This window comes from Cydia fagiglandana, chromosome 15, assembly GCF_963556715.1.
Source record: "Cydia fagiglandana chromosome 15, ilCydFagi1.1, whole genome shotgun sequence".
Classification (NCBI taxonomy): domain Eukaryota; kingdom Metazoa; phylum Arthropoda; class Insecta; order Lepidoptera; family Tortricidae; genus Cydia; species Cydia fagiglandana.
Genome location: NC_085946.1, coordinates 13,371,668 through 13,393,205, shown reverse-complemented (window position 1 = coordinate 13,393,205; position 21,538 = coordinate 13,371,668). Strand labels below are relative to the sequence as shown.

Genomic DNA, 21,538 nt, shown 5'->3' with positions numbered 1-21,538 from the left:
TTCTAAGTAAAGGTAAATAGTGGTTTAACATCGATAGCATTTCAGAGAAGTAAAGTAAAAATTGATTTTATGTTAAATATTTAATTTGTTGTTGTTATTTTCAAAATATAACATGAGGTACCTTAAATAAGTAGTATGTCGGCGGCATACTCGTATCGTAAAATCGTTATCCTTGGCGTATCATGAAACGCCACCATTTCCTGATCTAATATTAACCCAGGCATATCAGTGCTAGCTTCTTAGAGCGTTCAAACACCATGCGTTACCTTGGTGTACTGCTCGATACTCACCTCACTTGGCGGCAGCACATCGAGTCACTCAAAAACCGTCTTTGTAAGCTTATGTATGTCTTTCGAACTTTAAGAAATATTGCATATCCCGAACTGTTGAGGACAGTTTACTTCGCTCTTTGTGAATCCGTGCTATGCTACTGCAATTCAGTGTGGGGAGGGGCGGCAAAGACGCACCTCATTACTCTAGAAAGAGCTCAATGGTCTCTTCTCAAAGTTATTTACCGGAAACCATCACGATACAGTACTAAAGAACTATACACGCTTGCCAATGTTCTCTCAGTTCGCCAATTATATCTCAGAAAAATCATGTACAATTATGGAAAACTGCATGACAAGATTTTTGAAGCAGACACAAGACGCCGTCAGCGCTGGAAAACCACAAAAACGCGTACAAAATTTGCCCAAAGATTTCACCCCTTCATTTCAGCTCTAGTAATGAAATCATTCTGCAAGCTACATCCCATAAAGAGACCTCCTAGTAAACGGTATTTAACTAATTGGCTTACCCAACTAGATTACCACGACACTGAACTCCTCCTAAACGTCTTAAAATAAAATAATTAATTAAATATTTACAATACTTACATATATATACATTTTATAATAATAACATTGAAATAATACTTCCTTATCATAAATATTATAGTATGCATTTTTACACACTAACACACACACGCACACCCACACACACACACACACATTATATATATATATATATATATATATATATATATGTATTATTATTATATATGTATGTATTATTTGTGAGTGTGTGTGTGTATATATATATATACACACACACACACTCACAAATAAAAACAATATACATGTTAAAAGAGGCATAGCTACCTGTAAGTTTCAGTGTAACTCTCTGTACAATTTGTACCAATAGGTATATAGATTAAAGAAACTAGTATAAGTAACGAAACTGGGTCCTGTAACACAGGGTTTCCTAGATCAGGACTCAGGGACGTGATTTACTGTATGTGTAATTTTATACAATAAACTTTTTTCATTTTTAATTTTTCATTTTTTTCATATCACGATCTTCCTTATGAAAGAGACGGCAGATCCATCAGAGCAATGCATTCTCTGATATTCCTTGCTTCATAGCGGGCGCATTGTAAAATAATTGATCGAGAAATCATATACATATTTTCAATGATTTTGTAAATGACTACAGTTATGACTACGGTTATTAGAAACCAATTATAGTATGTTTAATATTCTTTCTAATGGTATGCATCATCAATTGATCAGTAAAATAGAAACCGAGAAATAATGATCAGTTGATCGCCCGCCATTTACGTGACGGAACAAAATTCATCATTACTTTGTTATATGTATCATACATCAATAAAACTTATGTTTTTGGAAAGCTAATGAAATTTTTCGTATATTTTATAATAACATTAATTGCGGTAAAGTTATATTTTATTGAGTTAGACGCATGTTTTGTCAGTACTTATGCCATCCATGCACGGTAAAAAAACATATATTTTAAATATTTTGTAAATGACTACAGTCATGACTACGTTTATTATAAAACAATAATTGCACGTTTAATACTCTTTCAAACGACATCTCACACGAACCGATCGGTCCCATAGGACTAAAGACGTGAACAAATATCAATGCTGGTCGGCCGCCCACTTTTTCCTTCCTTTTTTTCGACACGTTCCCCGTCCCCCCCCCCCTCCATAAAATAAAAACCGGTTTATTCATATTCTGGAGACCATGAGGAACACGTCCATACCAGTTTTAGGTATTTAGAAGAGATGTCGACGAAAATCGTGAAGGAGACGACTTTTGTTTCATTTGCCTATAGACTATAGGAATATCAGAATATCACACCTTGAGGTTTGCGCAAAATGGCTGGTGTTCGCTAGGCAGATCATGAAATGTCGGCTTTTCATTATATTCCTAGGAATATCTCGATACGCCCGATTTTACGATGTCTATATCTATGGAATTCTTAGAGATAATTGATTAAAATAACACATTTTTAGTTACTTTGTCAAATTCGATCTCGTCGAGATATTAATCTCGATCCCGAAAATCTGACTATCGAGATCTCGAAACACCCAATCTCGATTCGGATTTTTCGTGCGAGATCTCGAATCGCCAATCTTGGTGCGAGATTGCATTCCCTAGCTAGGACCTTAAATTGCTCGACAATTACGGAGCGTGACTGTATCTAAAAATTTTGTAAACCCATAACCATGCAATAAAATATTTTTGATTTTGATTTCTAATTTGAAATATTAGAATTAAAAAGTTCAAAATAGATTGTACCTATGTAACTACAAAAATGTGTTCCCTCTCAACGCAAAACCCCTTGTGTCTTAGGAGGATCTAGATATTTTCACACAAGACGGTTTATCGATAACTTCTTACATCACTAAATTATCGACATTAAATGTCGACTATTGCCCATCACTTTTCTGGCTGTGTACGTATTTAGAAACTTGACTCCGCCCCTAAAATTAGTGCGATAGGGACAACTGCAGCTGAGGCGAAAAATCCTGCGTAAAAATGACAAAAATCGAGGTTTCGTACTCATCTTTTTCCTCCTCCAAAACTTAACCAATCGTAACCAAATTTGGAAATCTAAATGATTATGAAATTATCTGTGTCGGACCGTTTTGCTTTTTTGGCTAATTGATATCAGTTTTGAATACCACGCCTCTCATTGCGGCATAGTCAATTAGGCCATTTTGGCCATTTTTGAAGGGCTCTAGCGCCCTAAAAAACAAAAATATCAAAAAAAGCAAAACGGTCCGACACAGATATTGACAATATTAATCTGTGTTGAAAAAATCATTGCTCTAGCTTGAAAAACCACGGAGGAAAACGAGGACTACGTTTGTATGGAGAAATGACCACTCCTGTTGGCTCTTAAGTCAGGATTACATCAAAAGGGAAACGAGAATCGATAAAAATTACAACTGGTAATCGGAAAAACCACTCAAAGAATTACCTATTAAGACTAATCATTATTTAGCGAACAATGCTGGTTTCCCACTCGGCTGGAACTCAAGCCAGACCGTGGGCCCGATTCGGATTTTGAAATAGACATCTATTAGATATATTTTAGACATCACCAAGATACGATAAAGATATGTTTAAGACCTGTCAAATTTGACATTTGCGCGATTCTGGAGATACTCTTGAACGATTTCACATCTAATAGATATCTTCCTCTATCTAACTTAAAAGTGACATTGGTTGCCCGAATTGCGCTGCAAAAGAGAATTAGTTGATATCTAAACTATAACGTATCTAGAATGGATCTAGTACGTGTCGTCTCTTATGAATATCTTGAAGTTCGAATACGGCACCGTCTCGTGATTTGGTCGATAAAACAAACTCCATTATGACTTCTCCCATTAGTTAATTAAATATCTCAAATGACGTTTCTCTTCCACTTATATTCTTATCTGTTGTAACTTAAGCCGACCACTGACATTATGGTAACATTCCATTTCTAACCGCAGTTGCACTACCGGTACTGAACGCGTCGCTGTCATTGTCAATTTCCATAGTAAAATTGACAGTAGTGCAGCTGTCGTTGGAAATGGAATGTTACCCTAAGTAACAGTCCACCGGACGATATCGGCCGGTGAGTTGTTCGGAACTGTCAAATTTTTGCTCTAACTGACAGACCAATATCGTCCGGCGGCCTGTTAGTCAGTGGTCACATAGTTATAACATAATAAAATAATTTTCACCACACCAGCTCGGAAAGGCTTACTTTGCACTTCAAGAACTGATAGCAAAGTTGCATTTTATTCACATGTGAGGCAAAGTAATCAAATGCAAATTTTGAGTTGTTTTCTTATGTTGGCTAGTAGAATTGACGTTTAAATGATGATTATGGGTGATAAATATTTAATAACATTCATTTGGATTTGATTGGGTTTGATTTTGTATGATATTTTACATTTAATATTTGCCTCGGGTTGGTGTGGTGAAATATTTTGTGTTTCACTCGGGGGCAAATTTTGTTTAACCCTCGTGCTTTGAAACCCTCGCAACGCTTAAGATTCCATTTTTCGAACCACTCGCTACGCTCGTGGTTCAATTTTGGAATCTTTCACTTGCTCGGGTATCAATATTAGCACGAGCGGTTAAACAACAACTTTGCCCCCTTGTAAAACAAATAACTATTCCTGAAGTCCCTGAAGAGGTATTCGAATGGCATTGTCTTATAAAGAAGTAGTATTGGTCAATACAAGCTGGATTAAGACGTATTAGTGATATGAGTAATAATATATTTTACGGTCAATTAAGAATCAACTGAAACCGTCTCCTTATCCAGCCACAGGCTGAATTAACCAGACCTGCAAGCCTATTATGGAGCGCTTTATCCACATTTATACACGTGATAAAACAACTGTCACTTTTTAACTCTGCGGGATAGCAAGAGGCGGACACCGTTTTATCACGCTGTCACGTAGACAAATACGACCATCATATCCGTACTGGATTATTTAGACCTAAATGATAATTGACCTAATGACTAAATAAATATCGTGTTACAAGTAGTATAGAGTCGGACCAAGGAAAGTCTGCAGCGGATTTGATAGCCCATATGTAACTTCATAGAAGTTTGACGTTTATAATAACACTTGCACTGCGTGGGCTATCAAGTCCGCTGCAGAATTTTCTTGGTCTGGCTCTACATATACATGTCTTACTAACTTAACTAGGTAGATAAATTTACAAGTTTTTAGGGTCCCATACGCAAAAGGATCCTATTACTAACTCCACTGTTCTCTGTCTGTCTGTCACCAGACTCACCAGACTTTATCTCATGAACCGTGATAGCTAGACTGCTGAAAATTTCACAGATGATGTATTTTTGTTGCCGCTATAACTATAATATAAGTGGGGCTCCCATACAACAAACGTGATCTTTTTGTCATTTTTTTGCGTGACGGTGCGGAACCCTTCCTGCGCGAGTCTGACTCGCATTTGGCCAAGTTTTTTTTTATTGCTGTCACAATAACGCCCTTATGCCCCTTGATTATAGGTCCTGCGTCGTCGTGAGCCCCATTGGTGACCTAACGCGCTTACTGCTTACTCTCTTCGGTAAAGAAAACTGCGATAGAAAACTAATGTCGATGAAGCTTATTTTCCTCTACGTGCTGGAGTCAGATCAAAGATTCTCCAAAGTTTCTCTCGTTAAAAACCGGGCAAGTGCGAGTCGGACTCGCGCACGAAGGGTTCCGTACCATAATGCAAAAAAAAACAAAAAAAAGCAAAAAAAAAACGGTCACCCATCCAAGTACTGACCACTCCCGACGTTGCTTAACTTTGGTCAAAAATCACGTTTGTTGTATGGGAGCCCCATTTAAATCTTTATTTATTCTGTTTTTAGTATTTGTTGTTATAGCGGCAACAGAAATACATCATCTGTGAAAATTTCAACTGTCTAGCTGTCTGTTCGTGAGATACAGCCTGGTGACAGACGGACGGATGGACGGACGGACGGACAGCGAAGCCTTAGTAATAGGGTCCCGTTTTACCCTTTGGGTACGGAACCCTAAAAACGGTGCACCTACCAATCTTTGAAAACCGGATTTTTTGGGATGCAACCGGGAAAGCGCTTACTAAGATGTGCGGAGGACTTTATTTTATATATGGTAGCATATATCTTCGATTCTGATCCCTTTTGAAATGTTTTGTTTTACCTACCATTTTATAAGTTTGATTAAACGAGAGTAGAGGGTAGGTAGTTATCCTACGATTTTTTCAAAAGATGCGATGAACTTTATTTCAATTTTTTTTTTTTATTATGAATTGGCTTACTCATGGCCACAGACTAGCCGAGGCGTAGACGTGGCCTACGATGGAGCGAGCTCGCCCAGAAGGTGCCTGTTCACTCTTGATTATGTATGTAAGGTAGGTAAACGTAGCTCGACGCGGTCTCAGTGCATTACTGGAGTCAGTTATGTAACGCTGCCATACATGACCCAAAAAATTTTTATTAAGCTATGAGCTTCATCACATCTGATATTTGAGTAATTCTAAGCATTTCTAGCCTGAAGTGGGGGGGAGGGTGGGGTACAAAGACGGCCGCCATCCATCATCTTTAAAAAAAATCTACTCTGATCCTGGTGGGTACTAGGGCAAGTTTGGTATCATTTTCGTATAAACCAAAGACGTAGAATTCATTGCTGATATTTGTTTTTTCAATTTCATAGTAATTTTACAAGAAAAACGTAAAAAGGTGAAAAATTTGGTTGGAGATTTTTGCTACGCGGAGCCGAAACTACAAAAGATAGAAAGTTGAAATTTGCACACTAGATTACATTTATAAAGTGTACAAGAGATAAGAAGCGATTTTGAGAAATTCAACCCCTAAGGGGGTTAAAAAGGGGATGAAAGTTTGTATGGGGTTCAAGTTTTATTTTAAGCTAGGAATTTCAAACTTCGTAAAACGATATATTATTAAAATACAAGAAAACTAATTTCAGCGTTTTTGAAAATTCATCCCCTAAGGTGGTGAATAAGGAGTTGAAAGTTTGTATGGATATCAAAAAAATTTTCGAACGCGGGACTTGAATCTTTGTATTTGGGGATATTATTAAAAGACAGGAAAAGTAATTTCAGCGTTTTGTAAAATTCATCCCCTAACAGGGTTAAAAAGGGGTTGAAAGTTTGAATCCATTACAAATCCGAGTAGACACACATTTCTTATTGCCTCCCAGGCTTGAAATGCTTAGAATTACTCAAGGAACATATGTGATGAAGCTCATAGCTTAATAAAAAATTTTTGGGTCAACTTTATAACTGCTTCCGCTACATATCATCTTGAAACTTAAGTCATTGTCAATAGAGGTGACAGCAAGGTGTCATCAATTGGGCATTAGCATGTCAAGCCCTTATGTTAGCCCTTGTTAGACCTTGTTAAAGCCGCCGGAAGACGCTGGATGCGGGTGGCTTCCAACCGGTACGAATGGAGGTCCAAGCGGGAGGCCTATGTTCAGCAGTGGACGTCTTATGGCTGAGATGATGATGATGATGATGATGTCAAGCACTAGTACGTTTATCTTACATGATACATCAACAATTAGTTTGTGGCGAACCATTTTCGGTTGGCTAAGTTGGCTTGCGAAGCAGGCCGCTAAGTCAACAATACATAGGAGTCACCTCTACTGTCGAATGTTGATTCTTGTAATGTCAGAATAAATATTAATATGCTTTAATTTTACGTGATTAATTATTTCTTGGAATCCTAAAATATGAATCCCACAAGTAAAAAAAAAAGAAGTGCAATATGTACTACTGAGTTCCGACCTGAATATGAAAGGGAGCGCGGGGGCGCGTCCAGTCAGGAAACTGCAAAGTACAATACCATATAAAAGAAGCGCGCCTCGTTTCGCAACCATTCCAATTTCGAATCTCAGCGCGGTCCCACCGGCTCGCGGGAGACGCACCCGTTTGCGCGCGAAAAGTGACAGAGCGATTTGTTTTTTAATTTTATACTTTTTAAATAGACAAAATGGCTGTTACTAGTGCCAGAAGCATTGTGAACTTGAAGAACACCCACTTCGAACGTGAAAATGCTAAGATTGATAAATATACGGTGAGTTGGCTATATTAAGTTAGTTATCATCTGCAAGGTATATCAATAATGTTAAAAAATATAGGGAATCCTTTTAAAACAGCCTTATAAATATTTAATCGTGGATCATAATAACTATAATGAGAAAATAAATTCAGTAATTATTAATATGAATTGTTTGCCTACCCACAGTATAAAAACTTTCTCGGAAAAGAGTTACCAAACTTATTTTAGTAACATGTTATTTTGTCCATTGTTCATATGAATTGTGTGAATACAATGTAATTGTTATTTTTAAAAGAATACTTTATTATTACGCAGAAGAAAAAGAAGTGTGGGATGACATTATTATACATAACTAAGTAGGTAGAAGCTGTCCAGCCATTTCCGTCAGTAGAAAAAAACGGCGAATTTAAAAATTTTGGCGCGAAGGGTTATCGTCCCATAGAAAATTTAAATTATGCGGCATTTTTCTACTGACAAAGTTGTTTGACAGTGTGGTTGCAATTTGGGACTCAATAATGACAAGCAACAATATAGTTTCATTATTACTATCCCGTCAAAAGTTGTTTCGCATTATCCACTTTCATATCCATTTCACACTATTACCTATGATAAAAAAAAATCGTAAGTGCCGCCTAATATTGTCGTATGGCTTTATTGAAAAAAAAAATACAAATTTCCTCGCACGGTTTCTCTTACCCCAAGCGATGACAACATTCCATGAGAAATTAACAATGTAGATTTTGTTCAAACAAATGAGTTACCTCGTTTAATTGCAATTAAACAACATGTCTAAGGGCCCCCCCACATCTGGCGTCTTTCGAGCGTCGGCGTCTACATTCTATGGCCGCTGCTCGACGCAACGTCGACGCAGCGTCGACGCAACTGCGCAGCGACGTCATTTTCCATAGCGCTGACCAGACGCCGACAGACGCCGACGCTCGAAAGACGCTAGATGTGGGGGGGCCCTAACAAGGGCTCGTGCAGTATGAACTATACTCGGGTAAAATATCTATGCCGGTGAATAGTTCACTTCATTTCCGTCCATTGTAAGCATATTTAAGGGAACTAGCTGACATTCGCAACATATAATTGACATTTAGCATCCGCCTTTCATGTTAGGGCAGCCGGGATATCATATATATTTATAGTATATAGTTATATATATGTATATAGTTTGTCAAAGGACTATCTCATTACAATCATAGACAAAGGGAATCATACTATCTTTGACTTACACTATTACTAGCACCCAAAAGAAACAGATGAGTATAGTTTTTCTGGTTTTTATTGGTTTGCCCAACTATATTCCTTACCTATACAAACAATATACCGGGTGTGGCCTGTAACACAAGCAAATAATTAAAACATAGATTGTACTCCTAAAATGGTGACACTTTTGATCAAGAACTTTTAAAAATTATGAATTATTTATTTAGTCTTCCTATTTTTCATATAAAATAAATATTATCATCAATGGACGCCATCGCCATGCCATATCATTTGTGATGGACATTGCTTAATGCTAATCATGCCTTAAAAATAACAAAATTCGCAATACATTGCGTCTTAGAATAAACTTTAAAGTGTATTAAAAATCAAACCACAAGTTATTTTTAAAAGTTGCTGAACAAATGTTGGTTAGTATGAGGAGTACAGCCTACAGTTAAATTTTTTGCTCGTATTACAGGCCACATCGCATAATATATGTAAGTATTCTACAGTAGAAAAGAATTCGTAACTCTTCATTTTCGATCCTGGCTTTTTTCTACCACAACGGTGACAAACAAGTGTGCGACCCGCCTGATGTTAAGCGGCCACCGCAGCCTATGAGCGCTTGCAAGTCTCATTAAAGAAATTTAATTATTTAATTAAAAAAGTTACCTGTATTTTTAGGGTTCCGTGTTAGGAACCTTTATTATAATTCGATTTAACGTAAATAATAATATAGTTTCCCGACTGTGTATTTTACATGAACAAAGTTAATAGTATTGGAATTGAATTAGATTAATGACCATTATGACCACGATGCAAGATAAGCCTATTAGGTACCTATAAATTAAAGTGTTACAGCTAGCGTATTATGAATGGATTTATCCATCTTTATCCACGTGATAAAATAACTGTCATTTTTAACACCGTGGGATAGAAAGTGACTGACACCGTTTTATCACGCTGTCACGTAGACAAGAACGACCATCATATCCCGGATAGTTCAAAAACACGTACCTAGCCATTTTTTTACAGCGGCATATTGTTTATAATTCTAACGAACGTTTGTATTTGTGTACTCTTACTTAGCTTAAGGTGAATATTTTGAAGATTTAGTTAAAGTATCATAGTTCTACTTTTTTATGACATTTTATAAAAGAAAGAAAGTATAAGAAAAGTATTCCTAAAAATTCTCTGTCAGCGAAATATTTAGCCATCCTGTACGGATATTATAGTCGTTCTTGTCTACGTGACAGCGTGATAAAACGATGTCCGTCACTTTCTATCCCGCGGTGTTAAAGAGTGACCGTTATTTTATCACGTGAATAAAGCCACCAATACGCCTGCAGTATTGTATTGTTTATCTCTGAATGCACGATTTAATGTGTTAATGAGACACGAAGTCACATTAAGATCTTGAAAGCTACTAAAACAAAACATAAACTCAAGTTATTTTAATGATAAGATGTTGATAACATTCAGCCGGTATACGGCATTATCTAATGAATAGCTTGTTCTTTGTGGATTATTGACTACTTGACCCACTTGGTGCAGCTGACATAACAATACACATTATCTTAATCGGACTGAAAATGTAACTGTAACTCATTCCAAAGGCTTCGTAGACACTGTTTACTTCATTTTAGTTGTGTTAGAATGTACAATAAATAAAAAATAACCGGACAAGTCCGAGTTGGACTCGCCCACCGAGGGTTCCGTACTTTTTAGTATTTGTTGTTATAACAATACATCATCTGTGAAAATTTCAACTGACAGACGGACGGACGGACAGCAGAGTCTTAGTAATAGGGTCCCGTTTTACCCTTTGGGTACGGAACCCTAAAAAAGAAAACACCTTACTTTGGTCACATCTACATAAACAGTAAATACGACATACTGAGAAATATAATGGAAGGTAAAATAGAAGGTAAAAGAAGTAAAGACCTAGAACAACATGGAGTAAAAATATTAGGGATTGGGCCGGTAATGGCTCCTCTACACGATGGGCCAACGCCAGCCACTCCAAGGGACGCCGCCATGCGGTAGAATGAGATAGCAATATCACTTCTAACGCATAAATTCGTCGCTTGCAGTGGCCGGCGTTGGCCCATCGTGTAGAGGAGCCATAACAAGGACGCCGCCACTCTTTCTAGAACGGCAAAGAATAGAGAAAACTTTCGCATGATGATCGCCGACATCCGATAGGATATAGCACTATAAGGCCCACTTGCACCATTCCACTAACCCGGGGTTAACCGGTTAAACCTGGAGTTGCCATGACTAACAGTACGTTGTGACACTAGGTTAACGGTTTAACCGCTTATCCCCGGGTTAGTGGGATGATGCAAGTGGGCCTAAGAAGAAGAATTGTTTAGCAATGTGCAAGTTACAGAAATATTCTCGAAATTTCCGAAATTTATGGAAACTTTTGTTCAAGTTTCCACTTGGAAAGTTCCCGTTCAGATTAGGGATTTTTAGTATTCTGTTGACGATTGTTTCATTTAATTTACATCACTCATAGGCGTCGTGTATTTAAAATGTCATAGAAATCAAAACTAACTGCTTACTTTAAATAAATGACTGCTTATGGTTTGGCAATAAACGTGCAGAAAAAAATACCGAGAAAATTTCAAGGAACTTTGTATTTTTTGTAAATTCTCTTTGGCACCTTGCTAAATTGGATCAAGGACAATTTAATTACTTTATGAATTAACTGTAATTATATAAAAAAAGTATCGTGGTAATTTCAAAACCAATTTATATCATAAACTATTAAGCTTTATAATTACTAATTAATAATCTTGACCCAATTAATAGTAAATAATAATATTGCTATTAATGATAGGACAATTTTTTTCAAGCGAGTATACTTATGCAATTATTCTGAGTATTTCAAGGCAGTGAAAAAAAATATTTCTATGGTTGGAGGGCCATCTTGTGGCCTGAATTGGAAATATAACCTTTACATTGACACTTCACGCCAAAGCCAAGTGCTGCCCTCTAGAGTTTTAAGTACGTTTTCATCTGCATTGTAGGTTCTGTCGCCTTGTAAGCCGAAGCTTAAACTTGACATTCCGCGCCGATAAACAGGGGGCTCCTATGCTTCCCCGTACAGTTAATGCATGCTCCCTATATCGAGCCACATTAGCCATTTCTTTTAAATTATTAAAAACTTTACACGTAAGTTTGATGCTGACTGTAGGTACAGTCGCCATCAGATATATCGGAGCGGCCAAGGTGTTCACAAATATCTGAACGAGCACTTTAACTCCTCAACAATAGAGGCGTGTTCACATATTTTTGAGCACCTTGGCTGCTCCGATATATCTGACGGCGACTATACTATAACGCTACGTCTTACGTAGGCGAACAACGCGCGAACGCGGCGCGGCGCGGCGCGGCGAAAGCGGCCGCCGCCGCGCCGCGCCGCGCCGCGCCGCCTGACATTCGCGTGCAAATCGCGCCGCACCGCGTTCGCAACGAGATCGCTTACGTAGGACACTTCTATGGGCATCAAAGGATTGATTTCGCCGCGCCGCGCCGCGCCGCGTTCGCGCGTTGTTCGCCTACGTAAGACGTAGCGTTACCCATTAGAACATGTATTACAATTATGCGGAACCATTGCTTGCTAAGAGTTGATAATTAGCACAGTTCCCAGCTAAAAAAACTTAACAGTAAACATCATAGTCTCGGCTTCGAACCGGATGAATCATTGGCCAATTTAACGCTTTATAGGCTACTGGAAACCAATCAAATTAAACCTACTAATGATTATCTAATAAGAAAAAACCCAGAATATTTAGTGGATTATAGTAGTGGACCCTATAATGGACGTGGAACCAGTAATGGGACAAAAAACCACAATTCCTCTAAAATAAGTATCTAAAAGTAGTTTATAAACACTGGATATATTTTTATCATAAATAAGAGTCCTAGAGCTGTTCATATTTAAATTTTTATTAAATTCGGTTATCTTTTAAGAAATTGGCGTCAACACAAAAGTTGTCGTGTCACTGAAAAAAAATACCACTACGAATTCTTAACAACTTCGCTAAGAGAGGTGAGTTAATTTATTAAATTTTTATTAATTAATACTTGATGAAAACTAGAATGTGTTTTTTTAATTGCATTTATCATGAGATAAGGTATACAACTCACTATGTTGTGACTCCACAGATGTAAAAAAATAGTGGTATTTGGCCCAATCCCATTATAGGAGCTGTAAAACTGCATACCTCCTATGATGGGACAATTGACATAATGATGCTTGCCATGCCATAATATCATGTTTTTAAACAATACAGAAGTAAAATGTAGTTACGAAATATGTCAACCAGGAGGTATATTCTCGGACTTCGGATAAATTAATATCGTTTTCCAAACTTTTATTTAACTTGCCCTGTTAGTTAGTGTAGGTCAAATCTTGGTAGCTGAATTTGATCCACTTTTCGATTTCCGATTCAGTTGAAATTTTGTGTAAGTACGTAATTAAGTATGCAAATCGGATGATAATGCAATATTATGATAACATGGACCTGATCTGATGATGGAGACAGGAGGTGGCCATGGGAACTTTATCGCAATAAACCCTAACTAATTTTGTTTGGGTCCATTAGAATTGTCTCGATGGATCTAATACAATAATAATTGGCTGTGGAAAGAAAAATACATTCAGCAATAAAAGCTTATACCAAAAAATGATTTTTTGCCATAACTTATTCCCCATTTCAATATTTTATACTGATAGAGCAATGTCCATTATAGGGGGCCCATTACTGGATCCACGTCCATTACCGGGGGCCCATTACTGGAGTTTTGGTGTCCATGACTGGAGAAAAAAAACATAGTTTTAATTTGTTAAGTATGTGGAAACTCCTTGCAGTATCTTTGATACAACACGCCTAAAACATGAAAGACGGATAGGACTTTCATCTTTTAACACGCTAAGCGGTAGACCATTTACATTTATAAGGGAAATATCATAAATACTCCAAATTTCCTCTTAAATGTCCCATGACTGGTGCTGTTACTATATAAGGTTTACGGAGGTCGGGTTACATTACATTAAGTAGATGCAATCCAAAGTACATTAAGTACGTACGTACCTTCACATCTTATAAATTTTGTCAGTAGTAAATTTCTCATAGAGCCCTCAGGGATAGGAGTTAGATTCCATGAAACTCAACTAAATTCTCCTACTAGTCTTTTGTTTTGAATATCATTTCATTTTCAATTCTCGTAAATAGTATTGCATTGTACTTAATATCTATAATAATATGGCAATTTAAGAGCGCTCTTACAAGAAAAGTCGAAATAATGCAAAATTGATGATACTAGTCGACGAAATTCAGGACTTTGTGCTCATTATTAGAAACAATGAGTACTTGTTCCAGTAAAAGCGTCTTCTTATCTTTTTAAATATCGTTGTAAATATTAGAAAAAGGACTTATTAAATTAGTAATGAATTTTTTTCTGATGGTCGTTTCCGAAAAACCCCGTGAAGCACTGAACGGCAAGCTCTTATTTGGAAATGTTGAGAAGTTTACTCTGCTAAACCTGGCTATTTTGTATTACTAATACCCTGTACTTTAGGCATATCAAACGATATTTTTCCTACATACCTTTGAGAAAGAGAAAATCAAAGTAAAACGAACTCAATTTTCTCTCCGAAACAAGTGTCAATTTCTACGAAAATCTACTTAATATCGAAGTCATTTTCATACTCAAGCAATCTGCAACGTTTGCTTATACTGTTGGTATACATTAGTGTTTATGAAATTCTACTATAATTTTTTGGCAATTTTTTGAAAACTACTCTATATTACCGATGACGCGCGCTCGCCAGCTCAGTGCCGCGGCAGAGCTTGTACAGGTAGGACGTGTGTCGGTCGGCTCCGCACATTTTCAACGGCGACGACGAGGTTTTTTATCATTGTGTGCGGCGGGCGCCGTGTAAAACGCTATACTGTGTGCGTGTAAACCGCAACGAGAGACTTTGATCCTAGCACTGTTTTTATAGTATTATAATTTATAATGGTACAGTTTAATAAACTACCGGACAGGATTAAAAATATTTGAAACGACCTGACATTCTATATGTATTTATTTGACTCAAGATAGTACTCAGGGTCTGATGATGGAGCCGGAAGGTGGTCACCGGTACCAATCAACCATGCAACTAAACCACTTTGTGTTTAGGCTCGTTTTATTCATCTCAACAAGATCTTTGACACAAGATAGTACTCAGGGTCTGATGATGGAGCGGGAAGGTGGTCACCGGTACCAATCAACCATGCAACTAAACCACTTCGTGTTTGGGCACGTTTGATTCGGCTCAACAAGATCTTTGACTTAAGATAGTACTCAGGGTCTGATGATGGAGCCGGAAAGTGGTCACCAGTACCAGTCAACCATGCAACTAAACCACTTCGTGTTTAGGCTCGTTTTATTCGTCTCAACAAGATCTTTGACACAAGATAGTACTCAGGGTCTGATGATGGAGCCGGAAGGTGGTCACCGGTACCAATCAACCATGCAACTAAACTACTTCGTGTTTGGGCTCGTTTGATTCGTCTCAACAAGATCTTTGATACAAGATAGTACTCAGGGTCTGATGATGGAGCCGGAAGGTGGTCACCGGTACCAATCAACCATACAACTAAACCACTTCGTGTTTAGGCTCGTTTTATTCGTCTTAACAAGATCTTTGACACAAAATAGTACTCAGGGTCTGATGATGGAGCCGGAAAGTGGTCACCAGTACCAGTCAACCATGCAAATAAACCACTTCGTGTTTAGGCTCGTTTTATTCGTCTCAACAAGATCTTTGACACAAGATAGTACTCAGGGTCTGATGATGGAGCCGGAAGGTGGTCACCGGTACCAATCAACCATACAACTAAACCACTTCGTGTTTAGGCTCGTTTTATTCGTCTTAACAAGATCTTTGACACAAGATAGTACTCAGGGTCTGATGATGGAGCCGGAATGTGGTCACCGGTACTAATCAACCATGCAACTAAACCATTTCGTGTTTGGGCTCGTTTGATTCGTCTCAACAAGATCTTTGACACAAGATAGTACTCAGGGTCTGATGATGGAGCTGGAAGGTGGTCACCGGTACCAATCAACCATGCAACTAAACCACTTCGTGTTTAGGCTCGTTTTATTCGTCTTAACAAGATCTTTGACACAAGATAGTGCTCAGGGTCTGATTATGGAGCTGGACTGTGGCCACGGGTACCAGTCTACCATGTAACTGAACCACTTCGTGTTTGGGCTCGTTTGATTCGTCGCAACAAGATCTTTGACACAAGATACTACTCAGGGTCTGATGATGGAGCTCGAAGGTGGCGACGGGTACCAGTCTATCACATAACTGAACCACTTCGTGTTTGGGCTTCGTGTTTGGGCTTCGTGTTTGGTTTATCACCTAGTGTCAAAGATCTTGTTGAGACGAATCAAACGAGCCTAAACACGAAGTGGTTTAGTTGCATGGTTGATTGGTACCGGTGACCACCTTCCAGCTCCATCATCAGACTCTGAGTATCACCTAGTGTCAAAGATCTTGTTGAGACTAGTCAAACGAGCCTAAACATGAAGTGGTTTAGTTGCATGGTTGATTGGTACCGGTAACCAACTTCCAGCTCCATCATCAGACTCTGAGTATCACCTAGTGTCAAAGATCTTGTTGAGATGGATAAAACGAGCCTAAACACGATGTGGTTTAGTTGTATGGTTGATTGGTAATGGTGACCACCTTCCAGCTCCATCATCAGACCCTGAGTACTGTCTTGTGTCAAAGATCTTGTTGAGACGAATCAAACGAGCCCAAACACGAAATTGTTTAGTTACATGAGAGACTGGTACCCGTGGCCACCTTCCAGCTCCATCATCAGACCCTGTGTATCTTCAGTTTCTTGTAACTTGTTTCTTGTAAATAAGCGAGTACCTATAATTTCTTTCGAGTAATATACGTTCATAAGTACGAGTATGGGGCTATTCATAAATTACGTCGTTTCAAATGGGAGGAGGGGGGGGTCTGGACATCGGATGATGGTAGCATGACGTAGGAGGAAACAGAGTCATCCGAAGCATGATTTTTGGATGATTTGAGGGATGGGGGGGTCAAAAATAGATGACGTAATTTATGAACAGCCCCTATGTACATTTGCACTGCATTTAGTATTTTCGTACTTACCAAATAACAGTTTTAGGACTTTATAAGTTAAGTACAGTTAGTGTTGTTATGGTTAATTTCAATATGCTTCGCGAAGGATCAAGAATGTTTAATCCATCATTGTAGTGCGAGTGTGGTAGAAGGGATCGGAATACTGAGCTCGCACGGCCTGCCGCAGCGCGTAAAATACCTAAACTCGCTCAACCCCGAAATGTAATAGCACTCTTAAATAAAACAGCAAATAAATACAAGGAAACATTGTTAACCGTAGTTCCCAGTTACGTTATTTGTGACGTTCCACGGCAAAAGGTACCTTATGGCGGCTGGCGTTTACGTCGCATAGCGCCGCAATAATATCGGAGCGGCGTTAATAATAGCGTAAGCGCCAACCGCCATAAGGTACCTTTACCCGTGGGACGTCACATTTAAACCAGAATTAACTGGACATACGACCATAAATAGGACAAGCGTTCTTATCAAAATGTTTACGATTGTAGATGCGACATTTCGAAATAGGGCCATTAAAACTCATTGCACGTTAATGAATAACGAAGGCAAACTCCAATAAGACTCATTGATACACAATGTCTTACTACCGGGTGTTGCCTGTAATACGAGCAAAAAATTAAACTGTAGGCTGTACTCCTCATACTGACTAACATTTCTTGAGCAACTTTTAAAAATAACTTGTGGTTTGATTTTTAATAATACACTTTAAAGTTTATTCTAAGAGGCAATGTATTGCGAATTTTATTATGTTTTAAGGCGTGACAAGCAACGTCAATCACAATGATATGGCGTGGCGATGGCGTCCATTGAAGATAATATTTATTTTGTATGAAAAATAGGGAGTCTAAATACTTCATAATTTTTTAAAGTTGAACAAAAGTGTCACCGTTTGAGGAGTACAATCTATGTTTTAAATATTTGCTCGTGTTACAGGCCACACCCGGTATATTACGATACAAGTGCAAAAAATATGAAATGCACGTGTAAGTAGGTACCTATCGTACATCGTTCTACAGTAGGTACATATGACCCTTTAAATTTTCGACGTAGTAACGTAATGTTCTTATGTTCTTATTAAAGCACCTGGTGTCGTAATGTAGCACTAGATGTACTGTAAACACAGTTTACAGGGCATATACAAAGCCCTGTTTATCTACATTTTCCATCAAAAATAAGGAAAAAAATTAAAACACCTTGGAATCTTAATTTTAAGCTTTTCCGCTTCCCGGTGGAAATTTGGACTAGGAAATTTAGACTAGTCGAAGTAATAAGGAACCCTAAAAACCGTGCAAAAGACGTTGCCAGAAACCCTGTAGTGGTGGAAAACGCAACAACACACAACAACAACAACAACACTAACAAGGGATCCTGGGTTTCAAAGCAGTAACTAACGATTAAAATAAGATATATGCTACTTAATGATAAAATTAAAAGAGTGAGACCTTAACCTCCTAAGTCTAAATGTACATTACAATGTATGTACATACCTATTCATGCAATCTAATTTGAACTTTTCATGGACCAAATAAAGTAGAATTTCTTTTGATTCATTGCTTTTTAAAACAAACGAAATTCGTTCCAATTTACATAATAGAACAAGGTTCAAATTAAAAATTGAAAAACTTTCTATGGTGGGTTTTACGAGGCTAAGTAATTTAGCAATACGTAAGCAAAATTCTTATCAGATCCAGAACTGTACTGTAAAACATACGAGCTTTTGCATGACCTTGAAACATATCGTGACTGACGGATGTAATAGGTAACTGATTCTGTGACGTAATGTTAATATCAATAACAGATCCTAAAATAATTGACGTAACTGTTTGAACGAACGTGTTATTGTTTAATATTAGAGCAATATAAATTGAATAAGTTTAGTAACTAATTATACCGGCGATTGATCCATAATATAATCGTCTGCAGATAACAAACCGGCTTTGTACTAATACTTTAACATATGTTCTTGCAAAAATGTATTTTGTCACGGATGATAAGCATGCATAACTCTGTCTCATCACATACCTGCTAGATCCATCATCATTCAGCTATGAGAAGTTCCTGCAGTACATAACTGCATTTGAAAAAAATGCAGCAAGCCTATTATGGATCGCTTTATCCACATTTATCCACGTGATAAAACAACTGTCACTTTTTAACTCTGCGGGATAGAAAGAGACTGACACCGTTTTATCACGCTGTCACGTAGACAAATACGACCATCATATCCGTACTGATGCTGCGAATGAAATTAACGGCCTCCTAGCCTAGTCGGTAGTGAATCCTGGTAGGGGCATTTATTTCATCACAAGTATTTGTTCCTGAGTTATGGATGTTTTCTATTTATTTGTATATGTGTATATTATATACATTGTCGTCTAGTACCCACAACACAAGCCTTATTGAGCCTACTGTGGGACTAGGTCGATCTGTGTAAAATTGTCCTATAAAAAAATAAGGTTACAAGTTGAATGAGTTATTGACTGTAAATAGTTGTCAAATAGGTATGATAAGTTTCGCGTAGCGGCATTCTATAATAGTGGTCCGGTTGCAAAATCGTGACGCAAATACTTGGAATTTTGATACACCTGTTTATGTTGCTAGTTCCTGAAACGTGATGAAGGTGTAATAGGCGAGACAAAAATATCATCGTAGCAGTTTTTTTATCATTATCATAGGATATTAATAAACATTATAAAAACGCTCTGCCTGGTAATAATAGAAATCAATTGTATTGTTTTTTATTGCCTACACTATGTACGTGATTATCCACTGTGTTTGTTTAATGTTAGGTGTGCGGCAGATACCTACCATGAACCCTATTAAGTACTTCTACAATTTTAATTTTTAAAGAAGCAGAAACGTCTGCGAACGATGCTATTAAGCTTAGAATAAATTTAAAAGTGGAAAAATTACTGTCTTGGGTGAGACTTGAACTCACGGCCTCTGGATCGATACTCCAACGCTCTGCCATCTGAGCCACCAAGACGACCTATAATATGGTGGAAAGATTTGCTAGCTGGGGATGAGGTCTTGGTGGCTCAGATGGCAGGGCGCTGGAGTATCGATCCAGAGGCCGTGAGTTCAAGTCTCACCCAAGACAGTAATTTTTCCACTTTTAAATTTACTTCTACAATATTTTGCCCTTTTAATAGGGTGGCCAAGGGCCACCTAGGGCCACCAATCATGAGTAAAATATCAATAGTTGGACTTATTCGATCGCGTCTGATTAAAGTATGTTAGGTTATGCTGGTCAGATTAAGGCAAGGTGTGTAGATAGACTATAACATGGGCATTACAATAATCTGACGAATATACATATAACTATATTTTTAAAATATTTTTTTTAATAAATAGTACCTAATAATCTAATTCAAAGTCATTCTGATCGAAATAATTTAAATGCCAAGACAAACAAAGACAGGTGGTCGATGGCCTGACCCATTTTGATACTTAAGGGGCCCACAGATTACCAGTGCACCGGACGATATCAGCCTGTCAGTTGGACGCAAAATTTGACAGCTCTGAACAACTGACAGGCTGATATCGTCCGGCGAACTGGTCTGTTGGCCCCTTTACGGGCTGTTGGTCTCATGTCTGATACAAAATAAAATTATACTGACGTGAGACGTGCCACTTTAAATTATAACATGTCCAATTGTCCATTAACTATTAACCAGAGATACTCGTAAAGCATGTCATTCGAGACGTAGATAATGTAAGCGATATTATGGTAAGTAGGTGCTGGTAAATATACCGCCCTGCAATAGTTTAGTGCGAATTATTGCATAAGAAGACAGTTTTAATGACAGCTTTATAAGAATTATAACTAATTTTGCGTAGGATATTTGTCGCGTTACGTGCTCTGCCAATGAATTGGTAGAGCACGCAACTGAGCAGCTGGAAGGATGAAGGGTGAAGAAATGAAAAGTAAAGACTCAGGGGTAGGTAACGTTTATTTTCCAGGTATAAGTGGTGGGTCAATATGGCACGGCTGGGAACTTAAATTGTCCAACAACACCGGGAAATTGTAGTAGCGTGGTAGGTAGCACGGTGCCCCGGGGTGCGGCGCCTGGGAAACGCGTTCCCACGCACAGGCGCGCGGCGTCAAGGAGGGCGCGATCAGGCGCGCGGCGTCAAGGAGGGCGCGCACAGGCGCGCGGCGTCAAGGAGGGCGCGCACAGGCGCGCGGCGTCGAAGAGGGCGCGAACAGGCGCGCGGCGTCAAGGAGGGCGCGCACAGGCGCGCGGCGTCGAGGAGGGCGCGCACAGA

General features: G+C 38.3%; 1 protein-coding gene across 1 annotated transcript in view; it reads left to right on the top strand.

The window, feature by feature from the left end:
* Positions 1-7,682: 7,682 nt before the first annotated feature.
* Positions 7,683-21,538, top strand: part of LOC134671418 (arylalkylamine N-acetyltransferase 1) — a 50,597-nt gene continuing 36,741 nt past the window's right edge. The window contains exon 1 of the mRNA XM_063529273.1: positions 7,683-7,887. Within this exon, the coding sequence (XP_063385343.1) occupies positions 7,804-7,887 (84 nt within the window). The 5' untranslated portion in view covers positions 7,683-7,803. The remainder of the gene's footprint in view (positions 7,888-21,538) is intronic.